The 15,705-nt window shown below is 39.2% G+C and overlaps 1 protein-coding gene across 13 annotated transcripts in view; it reads left to right on the forward strand.

The window, feature by feature from the left end:
• Positions 1-15,705, forward strand: part of PDE4D (phosphodiesterase 4D) — a 530,915-nt gene that overhangs the window by 482,600 nt on the left and 32,610 nt on the right. For all 13 annotated transcript variants that reach the window (XM_085042342.1, XM_085042341.1, XM_085042343.1 and 10 more), the window contains one exon: positions 1,501-1,613. In XM_085042342.1, the coding sequence (XP_084898468.1) occupies positions 1,501-1,613 (113 nt within the window). The remainder of the gene's footprint in view (positions 1-1,500; positions 1,614-15,705) is intronic.

The following is a 15,705-nucleotide window of genomic DNA, read 5'->3' on the forward strand; positions in this document are numbered from 1 at the left end:
TTACCTTTTTCCAGAGGTAAGTGAACATTATTTAAAATTGTGGGGTGTTCTTGCAATAGCCATAAGTAGATGAAGTTTAATAGCTGTGAGGGAACTTGAAGTTTCTGAGCATGTGCTCAGAAACATAAAAAGATATGAGTCTAATATCCAGGATGTTGTACAGTAATGCACTGAGCTGTTTGGCAGTAGTCCATGCTGGGGTGAGTTTTAATTAATTTGTTTTCCTGATTTTTTGCTTGTCCGACATTTTGAAAATGAGGTTAAAATCTGATGTGAAACAAGGGAGATGTGAAACAAGTCCAGGGAAATGTTATAGATGTCCACAACAAGCCCACCAAAGAAACTTTTCTCTGTCTTGGAGTCATGTTTGCATGTAGCTGATTGAGATGTGACCATGCCAGCAGTTTCAAAACTTGATGTTTCAAATGCACAGCTTGCAAGACAGTATACCTGGGCTAAAATTCACTCAGCTGAGTTCAATGTGAAGAAGCATTCTTGCCTTCAGATCTACATTAGAATAAAAAATATCTAGGCTTGGTAGGTGAGGGTTGCACTCTACCTATAGGATTATTTTTCTGAAATTATTTGCATAATGGCAGATTTCCTGTTGTTAGGGAGTAATTGAAGAAGGGAGTATCTTCCTGTCTGTAAGTGAAACTTCTGCAAGACAGTTCCAATTGATCATTTAGCAATTTTGGTTAAACCATGGTTTTCCATACCATTATTGGGTCTATTTCCCATATTGTGTTCCTGTGTCCAGTTTCAAAACTTTTTCATTTGTTCCTTTGGGTTTGCAGCCAACACACAGTACTTTGCGCCTGCCCTAGCAAACGCACTCACATACACACAGGCTCTGGGTTAGAACAAACACGACTGCAGTTCTTCGAGCACTCTTTTGACAGATGGTGCTTCGGCCGGCCTGCGTTGCCGGAGCACTTACATGTGCTCCTACACCTTTCCCCACGCTTCTATAAACATTAACCCGTTAATTTCTGATGGTGCCGCGGTGGATAGGTAAGAGAAGAACGGCTCGGAGGGCTCTGCGCAGCTGCTGGGTGCGGGTTTCCCGCTCTGCCCGTGCCCCGCTCTGCCCGTGCCCCGCTCTGCCCGTGCCCCGCTCTGCCCCTGCCCCGCTCTGCCCCTGCCCCGCTCTGCCCCTGCCCCGCTCTGCCCGTGCCCCGCCGGGTCCCGGAGCGCGGTGCCGAGCCGTACACCTCCCGCGAGGGGGCGGCGCTGCGGGCGGCCGTGGTCCCGAGGCTGGCGCGGAGCCGGGGCGATGGACGAGCCCGGCAGCCCCGAAGTTTGTTTCCCGCCGCCGCGGTGTTTGCGCAGAGCGCTGCCCTGCGGAGGGGCAGAGCAGAGCCGCTGCCCGCGCCGGCAGTATGCGGGAGCAGCGCTCATGTCCGGGCGCCGGGCAGCGGAGGATGGGCGCGCTGGCGCTCCCCGTGAGCCCTGTGAAACGCCTGCGAACTGAGCGCGCCTTTCCCTGTCTTTTTGCAGAGGAAGCCTACCAAAAACTGGCTAGCGAGACCATGGAGGAGCTGGACTGGTGTCTGGACCAGCTGGAGACCCTGCAGACCAGGCACTCCGTCAGCGAAATGGCCTCGAACAAGGTAGGAGCCGCGGGCAGTGCCCCGCCGCCCCGCTCCCCGCTGAGCGCCCGCCGGGGGTCGCGGCAGCCGGGGCTGCGCAGGGTCAGGGGCGGCCGGAGGGACCAGGGGGCTGGAGCGGCCCCGGGCGGAGAAATTTGTTGTGGGCGAGCAGTGGGTTTGGGTGCGGGAGCGGCTTCTGTTGCGGTTTTATGCACCGTTCTCTTAAATTTCAGTGTAAGTTGTGAAAGTGATGCAGGTCTTGCAAAGCTGCACTGTTTTCTTGTGTGTCTCAGTTTAAAAACAAAAAGCGATTGTTCAGGGCTGCGGGCAATAATCTCTTCAGTTGCTCTTTCTTTTCACAGATCCCCATAAAAATTAGGGATCTTTCCTAGAAATGGTGTAGAAAGTAGCATGAAAGGTGGTAAAGATAGTTCTTGAGCCCAGAGGAGCTGTATGGTGGATTCTATTTGTAAACAATGATGATGACAGCTCTCATAACGCTATTTGTTATGAAAGAGCACACTCTCAAACAAAGTGCCATCACAGTAGACACCTACCTCCAGAGGTGTGCTTCTGCCACAGAGTGCGCACTTCCTTCGCCTCCTGGAACCTGAGGATTCGCTCTGTCTGGGAACTCTGTGCTGGGATCTGCTATGGTGTGTATGTGCTTTGGTTTTGCAATTTGAAATTGAGTTTCCATATCATTCAGAAGTAAAATTTCTTTCTTGATTTTGGTTTGCAAAGAATATGTAGATACTTTTATGGAGTGAGTTTTTTAAAGCTTAATTAATAAAACTGCTGTGTTGCTGCAAAATTTATTTTTATATTTTTCATCAACTGAGTACTTGGAAAGCAACAAGTACGGTTAGAAATAAAAAGAAAGCTTTAATTAAATAGGCTAGTTTTCCATCTCTTATGTCTGCAAAAGCAGCCAGTGATATTTTAGAACCTTTTAACCATTTCAGTTGTAACTAATAATTTTTTTCAAGTTGGAAAGTAGTTGTTTTGTCTCAGCTTGTGCCTTCTTAATATTCTACTGTCTTGCTTTAACTGTTCTTACCAAGTATCTCCTGTGTGTTACTGACTGTTTTTAAGTCCTTGTTCAAATGTGCCTGCATGTCTGATGTGAAGTATTATTACACTTCTGCAGCTTAGTTGCACAATTTAATATCCACTGTGCTTTTCTTGGCTTTAGAGACTCTTAGCACCAATTTGAGTTCTGTTTTAAGAGTTACCTGCCTGGCATTGCACTGTTCACAGAACTGCATTTTCAGTTTTTATTGCCAGCTTAAAGGTCTTGTGTGCCTATTGTATGCATCGGTAAGTCACAAAGTCAAGAGTTTCAGAGGCTGTTTCAGCACTATATGAATCTTTGTTTCCAAAGGGAGTGGGATGAGACCGCATATGCAACCTGATCTTTCCTTGCTAACAAGTTTGAACACTTCTGGGTTTCCTGATTTATGATGTTTGTACAACCATTCTTTCACAAAATGCTGCACTTTCTTCAAGTATTTGTTTCTTACCTCTCTATAATAGATAAGATATGCAATGTATTTGGTGAACACTGAGGGCAAGCTCTTTTTAGAAAAAGGTAAAACTAACTGCAAATCAATGTTTTTGAAGTTTTGACAAGTGTGTTCAGATTTTTACAGGAAGAGGACATTTTTAAAATAAAATATGACAACTGATTTCCAGCTATAAGTATACTCAGGTGCTGAATCTGATACTATGTTTCACTTGTATTTGTTTGAATTAGTAAGTATTATCATTGTTTTTTGAAATCCATCTCCTTGTATACAAATTTGTGTCATTTTGCAGTGTTCATTTGGAGTTTTTTTGGTTTGTTTGTTAAGAAATTTAAAAAAAAAAGTAAATCAATTCCACTTACCATCATGTGAACAATCTTGAATATAAACCAGCAAGCCCATATAATAGTGTGAGAAAAATTAGTGCAGGAGGATTTTCATTTCAGGTGTATAGCAGGTTGTTCTAAAGAATCATTTCATTTCTGATTACTGAAACATATTCAGAATTTATACAATAACTCCTGTTGTAATATAACTGCAAACTGTGACCTCTCAGTGAGGTATATATGTAAATTATACTGTTTTAGCTTATTGAAAAACTGAAGTAGAAAAACCTTGCTCAATGCTGAGAACATAGACTTCAGTACAGAAGTGAACTTGCAAGCATACTCTATTCTCTGTCTGAAGAGCAGGACCTGTAAAATCAGATGAGAAAGTCAGGAAAAGGAATGTTGTTGGTACAGAACATAGTTTCTCACTGTGTTTATCTCTTCCCTTTTCTCTGGGTTTCTCAGAGAACGAACCCAGAAGACTGACTGATTGGTAGAAGGGTTTTTTTCCCCCCCTGGACTCAGTAACTTCACTTACTTATTTCTCTCCCCTTTATTTCATATGTAACAGTATTTTCATCAGTGTAAGTTTTCCTTATTTGTGTGAACACTTGCAAGACATAAGGGGTAGCATAAGAATTGAACTCTGCACTAGGTAAGAACTTTTGCCCATACTGGAAAGGCTGCCATAGTAGAGGGAAAAAACCAGGGTGGAACCAGTATTTTGTTTCCTGAATGCTTGAAATAGGCCAGGGAGTGAGTCTTATCTCCGGTCCCTCTCTGTGCAGTGAGTTGACAGTCTGAACTGTTGGCTGCACCTGTTTGAAATCCCTTTACTGTTGTAGTCCTTGCGTAGGACTAGCATTAGCATATCCCAATCCAGGGGTATTTATTTTGTTTAGATGCCCCTCATGGTCAATTAGCAGTAGTTTATGACGTGCCAGCTCACAGCTTTGGATGACAGAAAGTGGAATGACGCAGATACATAAGAAGATCCTTCTCCCTGCTTAAAATCAATTAAAGGAGTAGTGGCAGAGTGCTATCCGCAACTTCTGCGTGAGCCCTGGCATGTTGTGGGACTAAGTGTTACCCCAAAACCTTTGAAAACATACTGTAGGTCTGTTCTGTAGGAAAGTAACTATTATGCTTGGCTGCCCAGCTTACCTCAGCATGACTGTAATATCCAGATGATTTCCCATTTCCTGGAAATCCCTGTGTTAAGGAGATTTCCAAAAGCCTGCAGCCGTTGCTTGTGAAGTAACTGGTGGATAGATCTCTGATGCACCCACAGACATAGTTGGTAAATCAGTGTGATTTTGAAAGGACATTGTATGTAGTTGTCATTTGTCATTGTGTTGTTATGAATCTTACAGTACTTGGTGTTTTCTTAAATTGCTAGCTTCTGAAATTGGGTACTAACAAAAAACCCCCAGCTTTTTAAAAGCAAATGAGGTTTGTCATCTTCGTTCTTCTCTAGAACCACTTTAAAGTCTTGAAAGGCTTCAAAGCAAGAAAACACATATATGTAAGAAGTACCCTAAATTCAGGATATTGACTAAATAGTCTTTCATTTTTGGAGAACTATTTCTGATTTTCTGTAACGTGTACTGTTAATATTGCCTAATGTCAGTGGACTGTATTATTGTTTTGTTTTTCTTAGTGATGCTTTCTTGAACAGATATAAATTATTTTTAGGAAATAGTTTACAAATCTGGATCATTAAAGTTAGGATCCTAAGGCATAATTAGATGTCTCTGTTTAAGTGTTCTGATTTCCACAGATGCTAACCTATATAACTTGTTGGTAAACTGAATTGTGAGTAATAGCTCCTGAAAGACAGGGTTTAGGAGGCTACTAGCTTGTTGATTATGATTTCTAGCTTTAGATACAGCTACACTTCGATGCCCATATCCAAGCAAATGATATGTTTAAAATTGCCAGGTTTCAGATTGATGGGGTTTTTTTCTTTTTTTCTTTTTCATAATTTTTTTGATGGGTAGTCCCCTATTCTTTTTTTGTTCTGCTAAATAAGATTAAAGCAAAATTTAATGGATTTTAAGTTCTCTTAAGATAAGAACTGTCCTCTTCCAGTATGCAGTTCAGCACTATCTAATTTATGGTCCTGATACTGCATCTGAGAGTTGTTCTGTGATAGACTATATACAAACTAAAAATTCCTGTGATAAAGTTGTAGCAACTTCTTTCTGTTAGACAGCATTGTTTGTAGATTAGTAAAACGTGGAGGAGTATGTATAATGAAACTTGTATGCAAAAAATTTTCACTTCTGTAGTCATGATTTTGCAAACATCTCTTGTTTGTTGCTTTTGTGTGTCTGAGTATCTGAACTTAGACATGGGAAAAGTTTTAAATTGTGTCAGTTTTGCTTCAGTTTTAGCTCTCCTGCGGATGTTTTTTGCAGGATTTTCTAATAAGTGGTAAAGTCCAAGAGTTTAGAAGATGTCATTCATAGGGTACTTCTTTCCCACTACAAATGTAAGTGAATACCTCTTCTCCAGGAATCTCTTAGGTATCAAAGCTGAGAAGATTTTTTATTTCATTTAGTTCAATTTGGTTTCAACTACAAGCCTTCTTTTTAAGTATAGACTATCTTATAATTGTCCAGCTTGTATACCAGTGTGTGCAAATGCATACAAATTAGAAGAGAATTCTATTCACAGACAGTTACTAGTGCTAGCTACTTTTAAAAAAATATTTTTAAGCTTTTTTAAAGTGATTTGAAGCTACCCAAAGTATCAGTGTTATCAACCAGCTAACACCCAAAAACTACCCTAATGTAACATGGGGCGCAAATATTAGTGGGATTTTGGCTTACATTTATGTACAAGTCCTGTACAGTCCTGTACTTGTCACCCACCATATACATTCAAACAATAATCTTAAGGATACTTTAAAAATAAATTACCTACTTGAAATACATTCATTTACTTTTTTTTTTTACATTCCCTCCTGAAGTCCTCTGCCAATTTGAGCTGGTTTTATAATCTCATTTTGTTGCTGCTGAAATGTATTTTTTCCTTAATTTTTTCAGCTCTAAAAAGTTCACATAGGCAATGGGGAGCTGACTAACACACCTAGGGAAAGAGCGAGGCTAAATTTATTACCTAAGTGAAATAATGGACCATGTGTAAACCCTAAAATGCTTCAAACAGAAGTGCTGTGTTACCTTCACTGTGTTTTCCCAGGAATGTCCCGCTGTCAGCATTCCAGTGTGACCCTCACTGGAGTGAAAAAAGGAGGGCCAGAAGGTGCCTCCGGCCCCTTGGCAGCTCTTCACAAAAGCCTGCAGTGGATGCAGAAGCATTTCTGTGTTACCCCAGGGTGACAGTAACTCACTGAGTTTACTCAGACCCAGGATAAATGGAGCTGATGACAAGCTCTGACTCCTGATTTAGTCAGTCCATCTGTTTTATCTTTGTCTTATTTCGTGAAAAAGTTTAAGTGCTGTGGTGGTCAGTACTTATGTGTGGTCCTAGAGAGGCTGTGTCTCGAATAAGACTCAGTCTTTTGTTAACCTGGCTAGGTTTTAGAGTTATCTTTTTTGTATTCTGGCTTTCAGCTTTGGGAACAGGTTCATGGCACAGTAAGGAGCTTGTCTTCAGAAATTACCTTTTGTCTGCAAGAGCATAATTTTTTTGCAATGCTTTTTTCCAAATGTGGAGCTCAGCCAGAGTAAAATTGTCTCCTCTGTCACAGCCACTGGTTAGATTGACATGTTTCCACTTAAGGGACAAGATAATATGTCATATCCACTTAAGAGGATTTAAACATCGGTCACTCACTTGGGTTTCAGCTAACACACATAAAAAATAGGTGCTGGAAACATAACAGTAGAAAATAAATTTGTTGTTTTAATGATTAAATAATGGGGTTTGTTATGTGACAGTCCTCTTATATAATGTCTGGCAATGCCATTGTGCTTGACTGGCTGACATGATAGTTTAATTGGGTCTTACATTCTCAGATCTCTGTAAGAAAATCTCAGGATTTGGTTAACTCTTTAGAGTGCTTCTTGTGCTAAAGATTATGATTAAAGGGCAGCTGTTAGCAAGAAAATGCTTGTTGAGAGCAGCATCAGGAAATTTTTTATTCATTAAAGATTTCAGTGTATGCAGTGACAAAGGGATAGTGATAAGGTGGTAAGCCTGAATTTTAATTCACGCCTGTATATATGAGTTCTCCACTTGTGTTGTACTTTATAACAAAAGAAAAGGGCAGGAATATTGTGGAGATAAGGAAGGACTGGTTTTCTAGGAACACTCTTTGCTTTTCATTAACTGAAGCAGCCCAAAAGGATTTTAAGACCCCTGGGCTGGACTGCAGTTCCCTGTGCACAACTTTATTTGCTCTTATGTAAGACTTCTCATGCTTCTGGAGAGCAGCAGACTTGCTGTCTGGTAGCTGCAGTGATAAGTGAGGTGTACATATATGTATGTCTAAAAAAATAAAAGGAGATAGCACTTTGCTTGCTGTATTGCACAAATATGTGCTGCAGCAAGATAAATGGTGAAACTTGCTTTCATGCAGATGGTTTGCACCAGCCCCTCCTTATAATTTGTGAGCACTTCCATCTTCTCAGAAACAAGTGGATGGAGTAGTGGTGCCACTTCAGCCATGGCTGAATCTCGTCTGTACAAATCCTGCTGCTTCCATAGGGGTTGTGGGGTTGCTGCCAAATGAGAAAAAACATGAAACATACTTTTTTTTGCTAGGATGGTGAAGTAAATGTGGTGGGTGAGGATCAAGGCAACTGAACTGTCATCAGCCCTTGCTACTTGTGGCGTTGTATGATGGCAATAATTGTCCTCCTTGGACCATGATAAGCATGCATTTGTGATTTCAAAACATCTTAAATCTATGGTGGAGTCAGCCCCTTCCACTTTTTTTGGGACTCTTCTCAAACAAAAGTATCCAACGCAGGCTATCCAGTTCTGCACCAGCAGAAAGGAGCCTAGAGTTCATAGACATAATAGTTGATAGAACTCTGGTATTTCAAGGCTCAAAAACAAGTTATGGATGTGTTATCTCACACATTCAGTCTGGTTTTTTAATGTTAGGGAGAAAAACAGGCTTTTGTGTCTCTCATTCACTGCTTTTTGAAAAGTCCTGTTTGTAAGAGATGTGTAAGAAGATTTATGCCTCTCTGAGGGTTGCTATTATTTAATATTTTTCAGTGTTTTAGCTGCTTCTAAGATTGCAGAGCTTCCCAGTCCCTAATAACTTAATAATTTTTTTCCATAAATATAAGCAAATGGTCCATGCCAACATACAAACAGCTTTTTTTTGTAGCCTCTGTAGTTATTGGAAATACCACAGTATGAAAGATTCTTTCCTTTAGCATAATGGGACAGAAGAATATAGACAAAATATTGCAGAGTAAATAACTAGGCCTTGATGTAGGCAAATGACATTATTTTCAACCACCATAAATAAAGAATTTTAAAATAATTTAATTTTTCCAGATTTTGAACTATTTAGTTGAAATGCAGACATCATTGTACCTTTTTCTGGCATTTACAAAGTATTTTTTTTTTCAAAACTCTTACTTGGAAAGGTTCTTCATGGGTATGAGTATGTAATAACTTCCTTCTTAGTAATAAGGTGATATTCATGGCAACTGAAGGGCACAAGAAGTATCTACATACTTGTGGCTCCTTTTGACAGTATTTAGAGCCAAGAACTCTGGCATGGTATTCATGGTGGGGTGCTGCTTTAGTTAACGTTAGGTTGTAAGATATGAAGCATTTAGGAAAGCAGCAGCCATTTTTAATTTTTTCTTAAATAAACATTGTGTTTCTAGTAAGAGGCAGCTTCTACTATTATATGAGGTTTTGGTTCAACAGATGTGGTATTTGGTGAAATGTCACTTCAGACTTTATCTCATAAAGAAACTGCATGAAGAAACTGTTCTGTTTTGGTTACGTTAGTAGGGGTTTTGGTATCATCTGCTAAAACTTCTTCCCACATTTGGGAGACTCACCTCAAAATTAAATAGATTGTGGATGGATATTTCCTGGTCTGTGTTTTTTTGTTTGTTTGCTTGTTTTTGTTGTTTTTAATAGAGCATATCTCAATAGAAATTGATCCCAGTTCTGTTAACTCACAACCAGTCGCCCAGTGAGCTGCAGAGCTGAACCTAGGCAAGCTGGGGCATGGTGGAGAGTGATGCTACTCATCCTGCTTTGAAAACATGTGAGCAGGGCAGTGGCAGCACCTGCCTCTGGGGCTCGTTCTCCTCTGAGCAGGACAGAGCTGAACCCGCCCTGCTGTGTGCCTGGTGGGCATGGTGTGCTCCGATGGGGGCTGCAGCTTTGTCTGGATCTGCAGCCAAGGGAGACACTGCTGTGCTCTGCCTGTTGTTCTCTCGGTGTGCCTGCTCCAGGTGTTGAAATGGAGCTGCACACACAATCTCACCATCTCCAGCCACCAGCAGTGGAGCAGCACTGAATCAAGCTAATGGGTAGGGTGTGTTTCTGAGATTCTCTAGAAATAAAATTTAAACAGCTTGCTGCTTTTGTTAAGTTGTAGTCCACTAATATATGGTCAGCTAATGAAAATGAGCTGGCTGAGGACTTTTATAAGATCCCACAGCAAGACATTACTGTCAACTAAACCTTCCACTCAGAATTGCTATAAGAAAGGCTACTGGTTTATGCAAAACAAAGTCAATGTTCATTTTATTCTGGAATAAAAAGCCAATTCTTTAAGTATAAACAGCCAATTCAAATGTATATTGTTAACTGCAACCTCCTAACCATTCCACTACATCAGTCATATTCCCCAGATACATAAGTTCAGGAGTATTGTTTAATGGATATAAAGATATGTGGTTTTTAATTGAATTAGTTCATGTGATTTAGAGGACCTGCAAAATCAGGCGTTAATGTGTTTAAACCAGGCTATCTGATCTTGTGGTCAAGGTTGACTGTACAGCCTTAATGCAGTGATTTTTTCCAGGATTACAGACAACCTCACACTGCCAGCTGAGATACTAATATTTTCATAAACTTTATTTTTGTGATTCGGAACTAACAATTATGACAGAAATGTCTTTTTTTAATGACCGAGAGCAAAATGAATAGCAATAATGATGCTTTAATTACCATAAATCAGCTTCTAAGAAGACTACAAAGTGGGTAGGTAGAATTTTATAATAAAATTCAGTTATCTTTTTCTATACTGATACTCCTCAATAGATTCAGGAAGGCAGCCTAGATATGACTGTGTCAGATATTTTTTCCTACTCTTTCTCAATGTTGTGGTTTATATGGAGCATTGTAAAATATAAGCAGAAAGATTATTTTATGTAGAAACAATGAATTTTCATAATATATTTCCCCTTCACCCCATGGTGCTTCAAAGGGTGGTCCAAATGAAGAGCAATTTTTAATAAGTGAAGATATGATTCATGTGTACTTGCTGACACAAGGAAGCGGTTTTCGGAGCTGATCAGAACAGAGAAAAGATAAACCTCCTGGGTGGCATTTTGTCTGTGCTGTTTAGCAGAATTTCTACAAACTTGGTCCTGGACATGGAAAAAGGAGTGCCACTCCAACAAGCAGAAGGCACAGTAGAGCTTAGTGTAGAAAAAAAAAAATAGCAAGATGGTGCTCTTTTACTAATAAAGCAAAAAAAGAGTTTATGGAACAGAAACAACTAAAAAGCAGGCTGGTGGATAGACATTGTGGACCTGAACTCTTTGAGTATGTTTTAAGGAAAAATTGCCAAGAAAAATTAGAAAACAGACTTTTTTACATATGTAATCATTTTTTGAGTAGTCAATGTGTTTGCCAAACTTTATTGACACTGTGGTAAATAATGACAGATACAAGGAACATTTGAATATTTGTTTTTAAAGATCTGATAACTTTAACAAAAACATAAACTGAAATTGCTGTGTGCTTCTGCAAAAGATTTTGAAGGATAAGTCTCTAAGGTGTACTACTGCTGGCTTTGCAGGTGGTTGGTGGTGTTGAGTATGTCAGCAGTAGCATGATTCGTGGCTATTGTTGGTAAGCTTTATGGCCACAGTAGTGGCATTGGTGACTTTGCTACCTCCTGTACATTGGGTAAACCCTGATACATTTGAAGCGATGCATGGGTACCACGAGAGTTGCCAAAGCTTTGGTTTTGGCCATGTTTTCCACATGCACAAAGGGACCTCCTCTGCAAGACATGAAACAAAGTTTTTGGTTTGGTAGCTCAAGTGAATGAAACATGCTATAAAATAGTTACATTTGAAAAGTAATGATGAGCATGTTTGTAAGGATGTTTTTCTTACTGAGCTCTTGTTATTTGAATTAAACTGTGCTCACTTCTTTGGGGTTCAATAACAGCATCTCAGAACCTGGAGGACAGACAGGTACCTGAGACCTTGGAAAAATGCAGTGTTTATTTTGCTTTCTTAACCTGTAGTTCTCTGAGATTCTTCCTTCTCAGCCTTAGCTCACTCCTGTCTAGCTTTTGCTGCCACAGAGATCTGGAGCTTAAAAGTACTTCTACAGCCTAATCCGGATGCATTTTTTGCATGAGATGTAACGTGTGTCGAAGCAGCCCTTGTGTTTGGTGTTGCAGGGAGAGTGCTTGGATTCCTCTGCTTTTCTGCCCTCTGCTGATTGCTGATCTCGGCAGATGGTGCCGGCTCCTGCTGCTGCTGCTGCTGGGAATGCTCGCCCTGCTGATCCAGGCACCGTGATAGGAAGCACCTGGGCTTGTCCTAAACAAACAGGTCTGGGGGAAAAAAGTGCAAGCCTGACCCATGGCGTGGCCAAAGCAACAAGCAGAGAGGAGGGTGCCGTTTTGTAGGAAATATAGGCTATTGTGTCTCAGCAAGGAGCGCAAAAGTATCCTTTCTGCTTTCTGCTTTTACAAAGCTATTCTGTGTGTACATGTCAGAGGCTTTCTGCTATATGCTGCTTGCGAGAAAACAGCTTTAAAAAAAATAGAAATTAAATATGTAGAGTGCCTTGAAATTACTTATTTCTTGCTTGCAATGGAAACTTTAGCTGGAAAACTTATAAGCATATTTAGACCTAGAAATGTTAATGTGATTAGTTATTTGACAAGTCACAGAATATCTCATTGGCTACATAAACTTTAAAGCCCATCACCCAGATTTCTCAGTAAAATGACTATATTTTTCCTGTACTCTGAAGAATGTCTAAAGTTTTGTGTGTCTGAATATTGGGCCCAGGTAAGATTGCATTTCAAAATTTTGTAGTTGTTTTCCCTCCTTTCTTATCATCAGTAAAAAAAAATGTGCATTTTCTAGCTGGGATGGATTTTCTGCAGCTCTTTTTGGTTGTTGCTGAAAAAGTTTCAGGATGATGAAGTTTATGATACATAGAGCTTCGCGTTTCTAGCACAGCTTTCTGTACATGCCTCTATTTTTAAAATGCAGTAGCTAAATTTTAAATGCAAGGTGATAAAGTGCTCTAAAAAATTTTTGCCAAAACAAACCTTGGCATTTGGAGGCTAAAACAATTTTTTGTGGTCGGGAATATACAACTGTAATTTTATCTTTGTTTCACAGGCCTGTGAAAGATAGAAAGGTTATAGGAATGATAATACAAAATAAAACTGTGCTGTTGGGATAAAAAAAATCTGTAGGGGGAAAAAGAGTTTAATAACTATGTTGTGGTGTTTTGCCTTTTCAGGTAGATATTATTCATGTGCTCATGTGTCTTTTAGATTGTAAAGATGTGATATAAATAAAAGCATGCTGATGTACATAGGCAGTTTTACTTTGTTCTTGAAATTGGTATCAGTGCTTGAAAAGTGTCCCAGTTGTTGAAAGCTAAAGCTGCCTGACTGATCAGAGGCAGGATGAAAGGACAGATGTTGAGATTTAAATCTTATTACACCCTGTCATTTCAATAGTATGTCTAAGTATGAAACCATACCTTAATTGCTTTTTAGGGAAGAATTATATGGGGTTTGGTTTTGTTTTCTTTCTTTGTTTCCTTCTAGAGAGTCTTGGCTATTGTGAAATAGCATGTTCTATGCAAACCTTTCTGTTCTCCAGTGTGTCTTTTCGGCCCACATCCTGCTGTGGTATCTTACCTTTGGTGATGCACATAATTTTGTTGGATGGTGATAGTCACATGGACCTGTGCTGTGTTTGCCAAGTGTTGCTGATGGACTCACTGGTGGCAGCACTGAAGGGACAAGATCCATTTTGACCTGTATTTTTTGACTACCAGGGGTCTTTGAGGAGTCTGTTTGCAGGCTTGGACAAAGCTCTGCTTTGCTTCATAGTCCTTTTCCTCTTAGGAAATTTTATAATCAGGACCTGAGACTTAATTTAGTAATTTATACTAATATTTTAATACAAGGTAACTAATATAGTGGTACACTAGATAATAACCCAGGCAAATCCTCTTTCTAGTAATGAAAAGTATGTGTTCTGCTTACAATGGACTGGGTAATATTAGGAATTCTCACCACCTAATGCACATGGAGAAAACAGTCTAAAAATGAGAAACATGTTCTGTTTTTAAAAGCCAGGATTATGATTTTTACATGTGTAGCAGTAAATCAGGCAGTAATTAACAGAATAGGCATATCAATCTTGTGAGTATGAAAATTAACTTCAGTGAATATTTATCAAATATTTCTTCTCATTTTGAATGGAATTTGCCTTAGACAAGACATAAACTCCCTGGTTAACTTTACAGTCCTGTACAGATAAACTACACTTTTTACATACTTTCTTGTTTTTTTCCTGGTTTGGAGTTTGAACAAAAGATGGCTTTGGACAGGGACAGACAGGACTGTGGGATGTACCACAGCATCACTCCTGTGCCTGGGACATTTAAACAGTTTGTGTGAATTCAACTAGCTGGAGCTAGTGAGTCTCTACATTTATTTCATCTGGCTGGGAATGGAGCTGGTTTTGTTTATCATTGTTGTTACTTTGATAAAGAATTGATAGAATCAGCTGTTAAACAGGAGCTTCCTTGGAAGACTGGAGAGGGTTTAATTAGAGCCAGACTGAGCATTTTTAACATTTCTATCCTTCTCAGGGCAAAAGTGGGTTTGTGTGTGTGTGTGCCCATGTAACTGGATAGGCTGATATCTTTCTGCATCTGCCAAGCCCTTACCAGTGTTTTGTGTGCTGCCTGTAGCTTTGTGAGCTGCTCCAAATATTGTGTATATATGGCCAAAAAGCAGCCAGATTTTCCCAGCTTTTTTTTTTTTTTAATTAAAATGTGAGCCAAAGATGATGATGATGCCATACCTATTTAGCCCTTCTTGGTTTTGCTTGATTGTAAGATGTTTTTAAAATTAGAGATGATTTTTATAGAGACTAAGAAGTATCTATTTAAGAGGACTAAATTATGAAAAATGCCTTGATAAAATACCTAGTAATAATTAAAGGTTGAGAGATAATCTTGAATAATGCTTGTGTATTCTGTATCCATATTGCAAGTTCATCAGAGATTATATCTCAATCTAATGATGTACTTCAGTTGGTGGAACCTAATCTGTTTGCAGTATGCAATGTTACTTTGAAGTTTTTTATTCTACCTTTCTTTTCAAATTTTGAATGAATCGCCAGATTCATTAGAGTTCAGAAAAGAAGTGATCTTTGGTGGGTTGTCATTAATTGAACAGAGGCTTTCCATTTCAAATGAAATTTTCTTTTAGGGCTTTTCTGTGCTAGGTAAGTTAATAAGTGAACTAAATTATCAAAGCTAATGTATTGTTGTATTATTATTAATTTGTTATGAATGTGTTTTTAATGATTGTTAAGTACAAAATGTTAACTGATTATAAACCATGGGTAAAAGCAGTGTCTGCAAAAGGGAATTACTATATGGTGTTACAATACATAGTGGAAACTGATAAATACAAACCACATTTGAATATTTTCAGAGAAAATATTGATTTAGCTATAAACTTACTTGTAAGTATAAATTTATTGTCAAACTGAGGTTTGCTGGGAGCAACACTTATTCTAGAAAAATTAGCATGAAAGTGTTGTCTACATTTGAACAGTCAGTTGTGAATAATGCAAGTGTTGAAAAAAAACCATGGAGGATAACTAAATGGGTGCCTCCCACCTAAAATCCATTTCTCCAATGGTAATGAGAAATGCATAAGTTAATACTTAGAAGTATGTGTGACTTGAGATAGTCGTGGTGCTTACTTTGGTGTTAGATTAATTTCATAAAAAGAAGCAAAATTCACGCAGGTGAGATGGCTCCCACAAAACAGTTTCAGCTGTTGTGACGACT

Source organism: Lichenostomus cassidix, chromosome Z, assembly GCF_008360975.1.
Source record: "Lichenostomus cassidix isolate B80296 chromosome Z, HeHo_3.0, whole genome shotgun sequence".
Taxonomy (NCBI): domain Eukaryota; kingdom Metazoa; phylum Chordata; class Aves; order Passeriformes; family Meliphagidae; genus Lichenostomus; species Lichenostomus cassidix.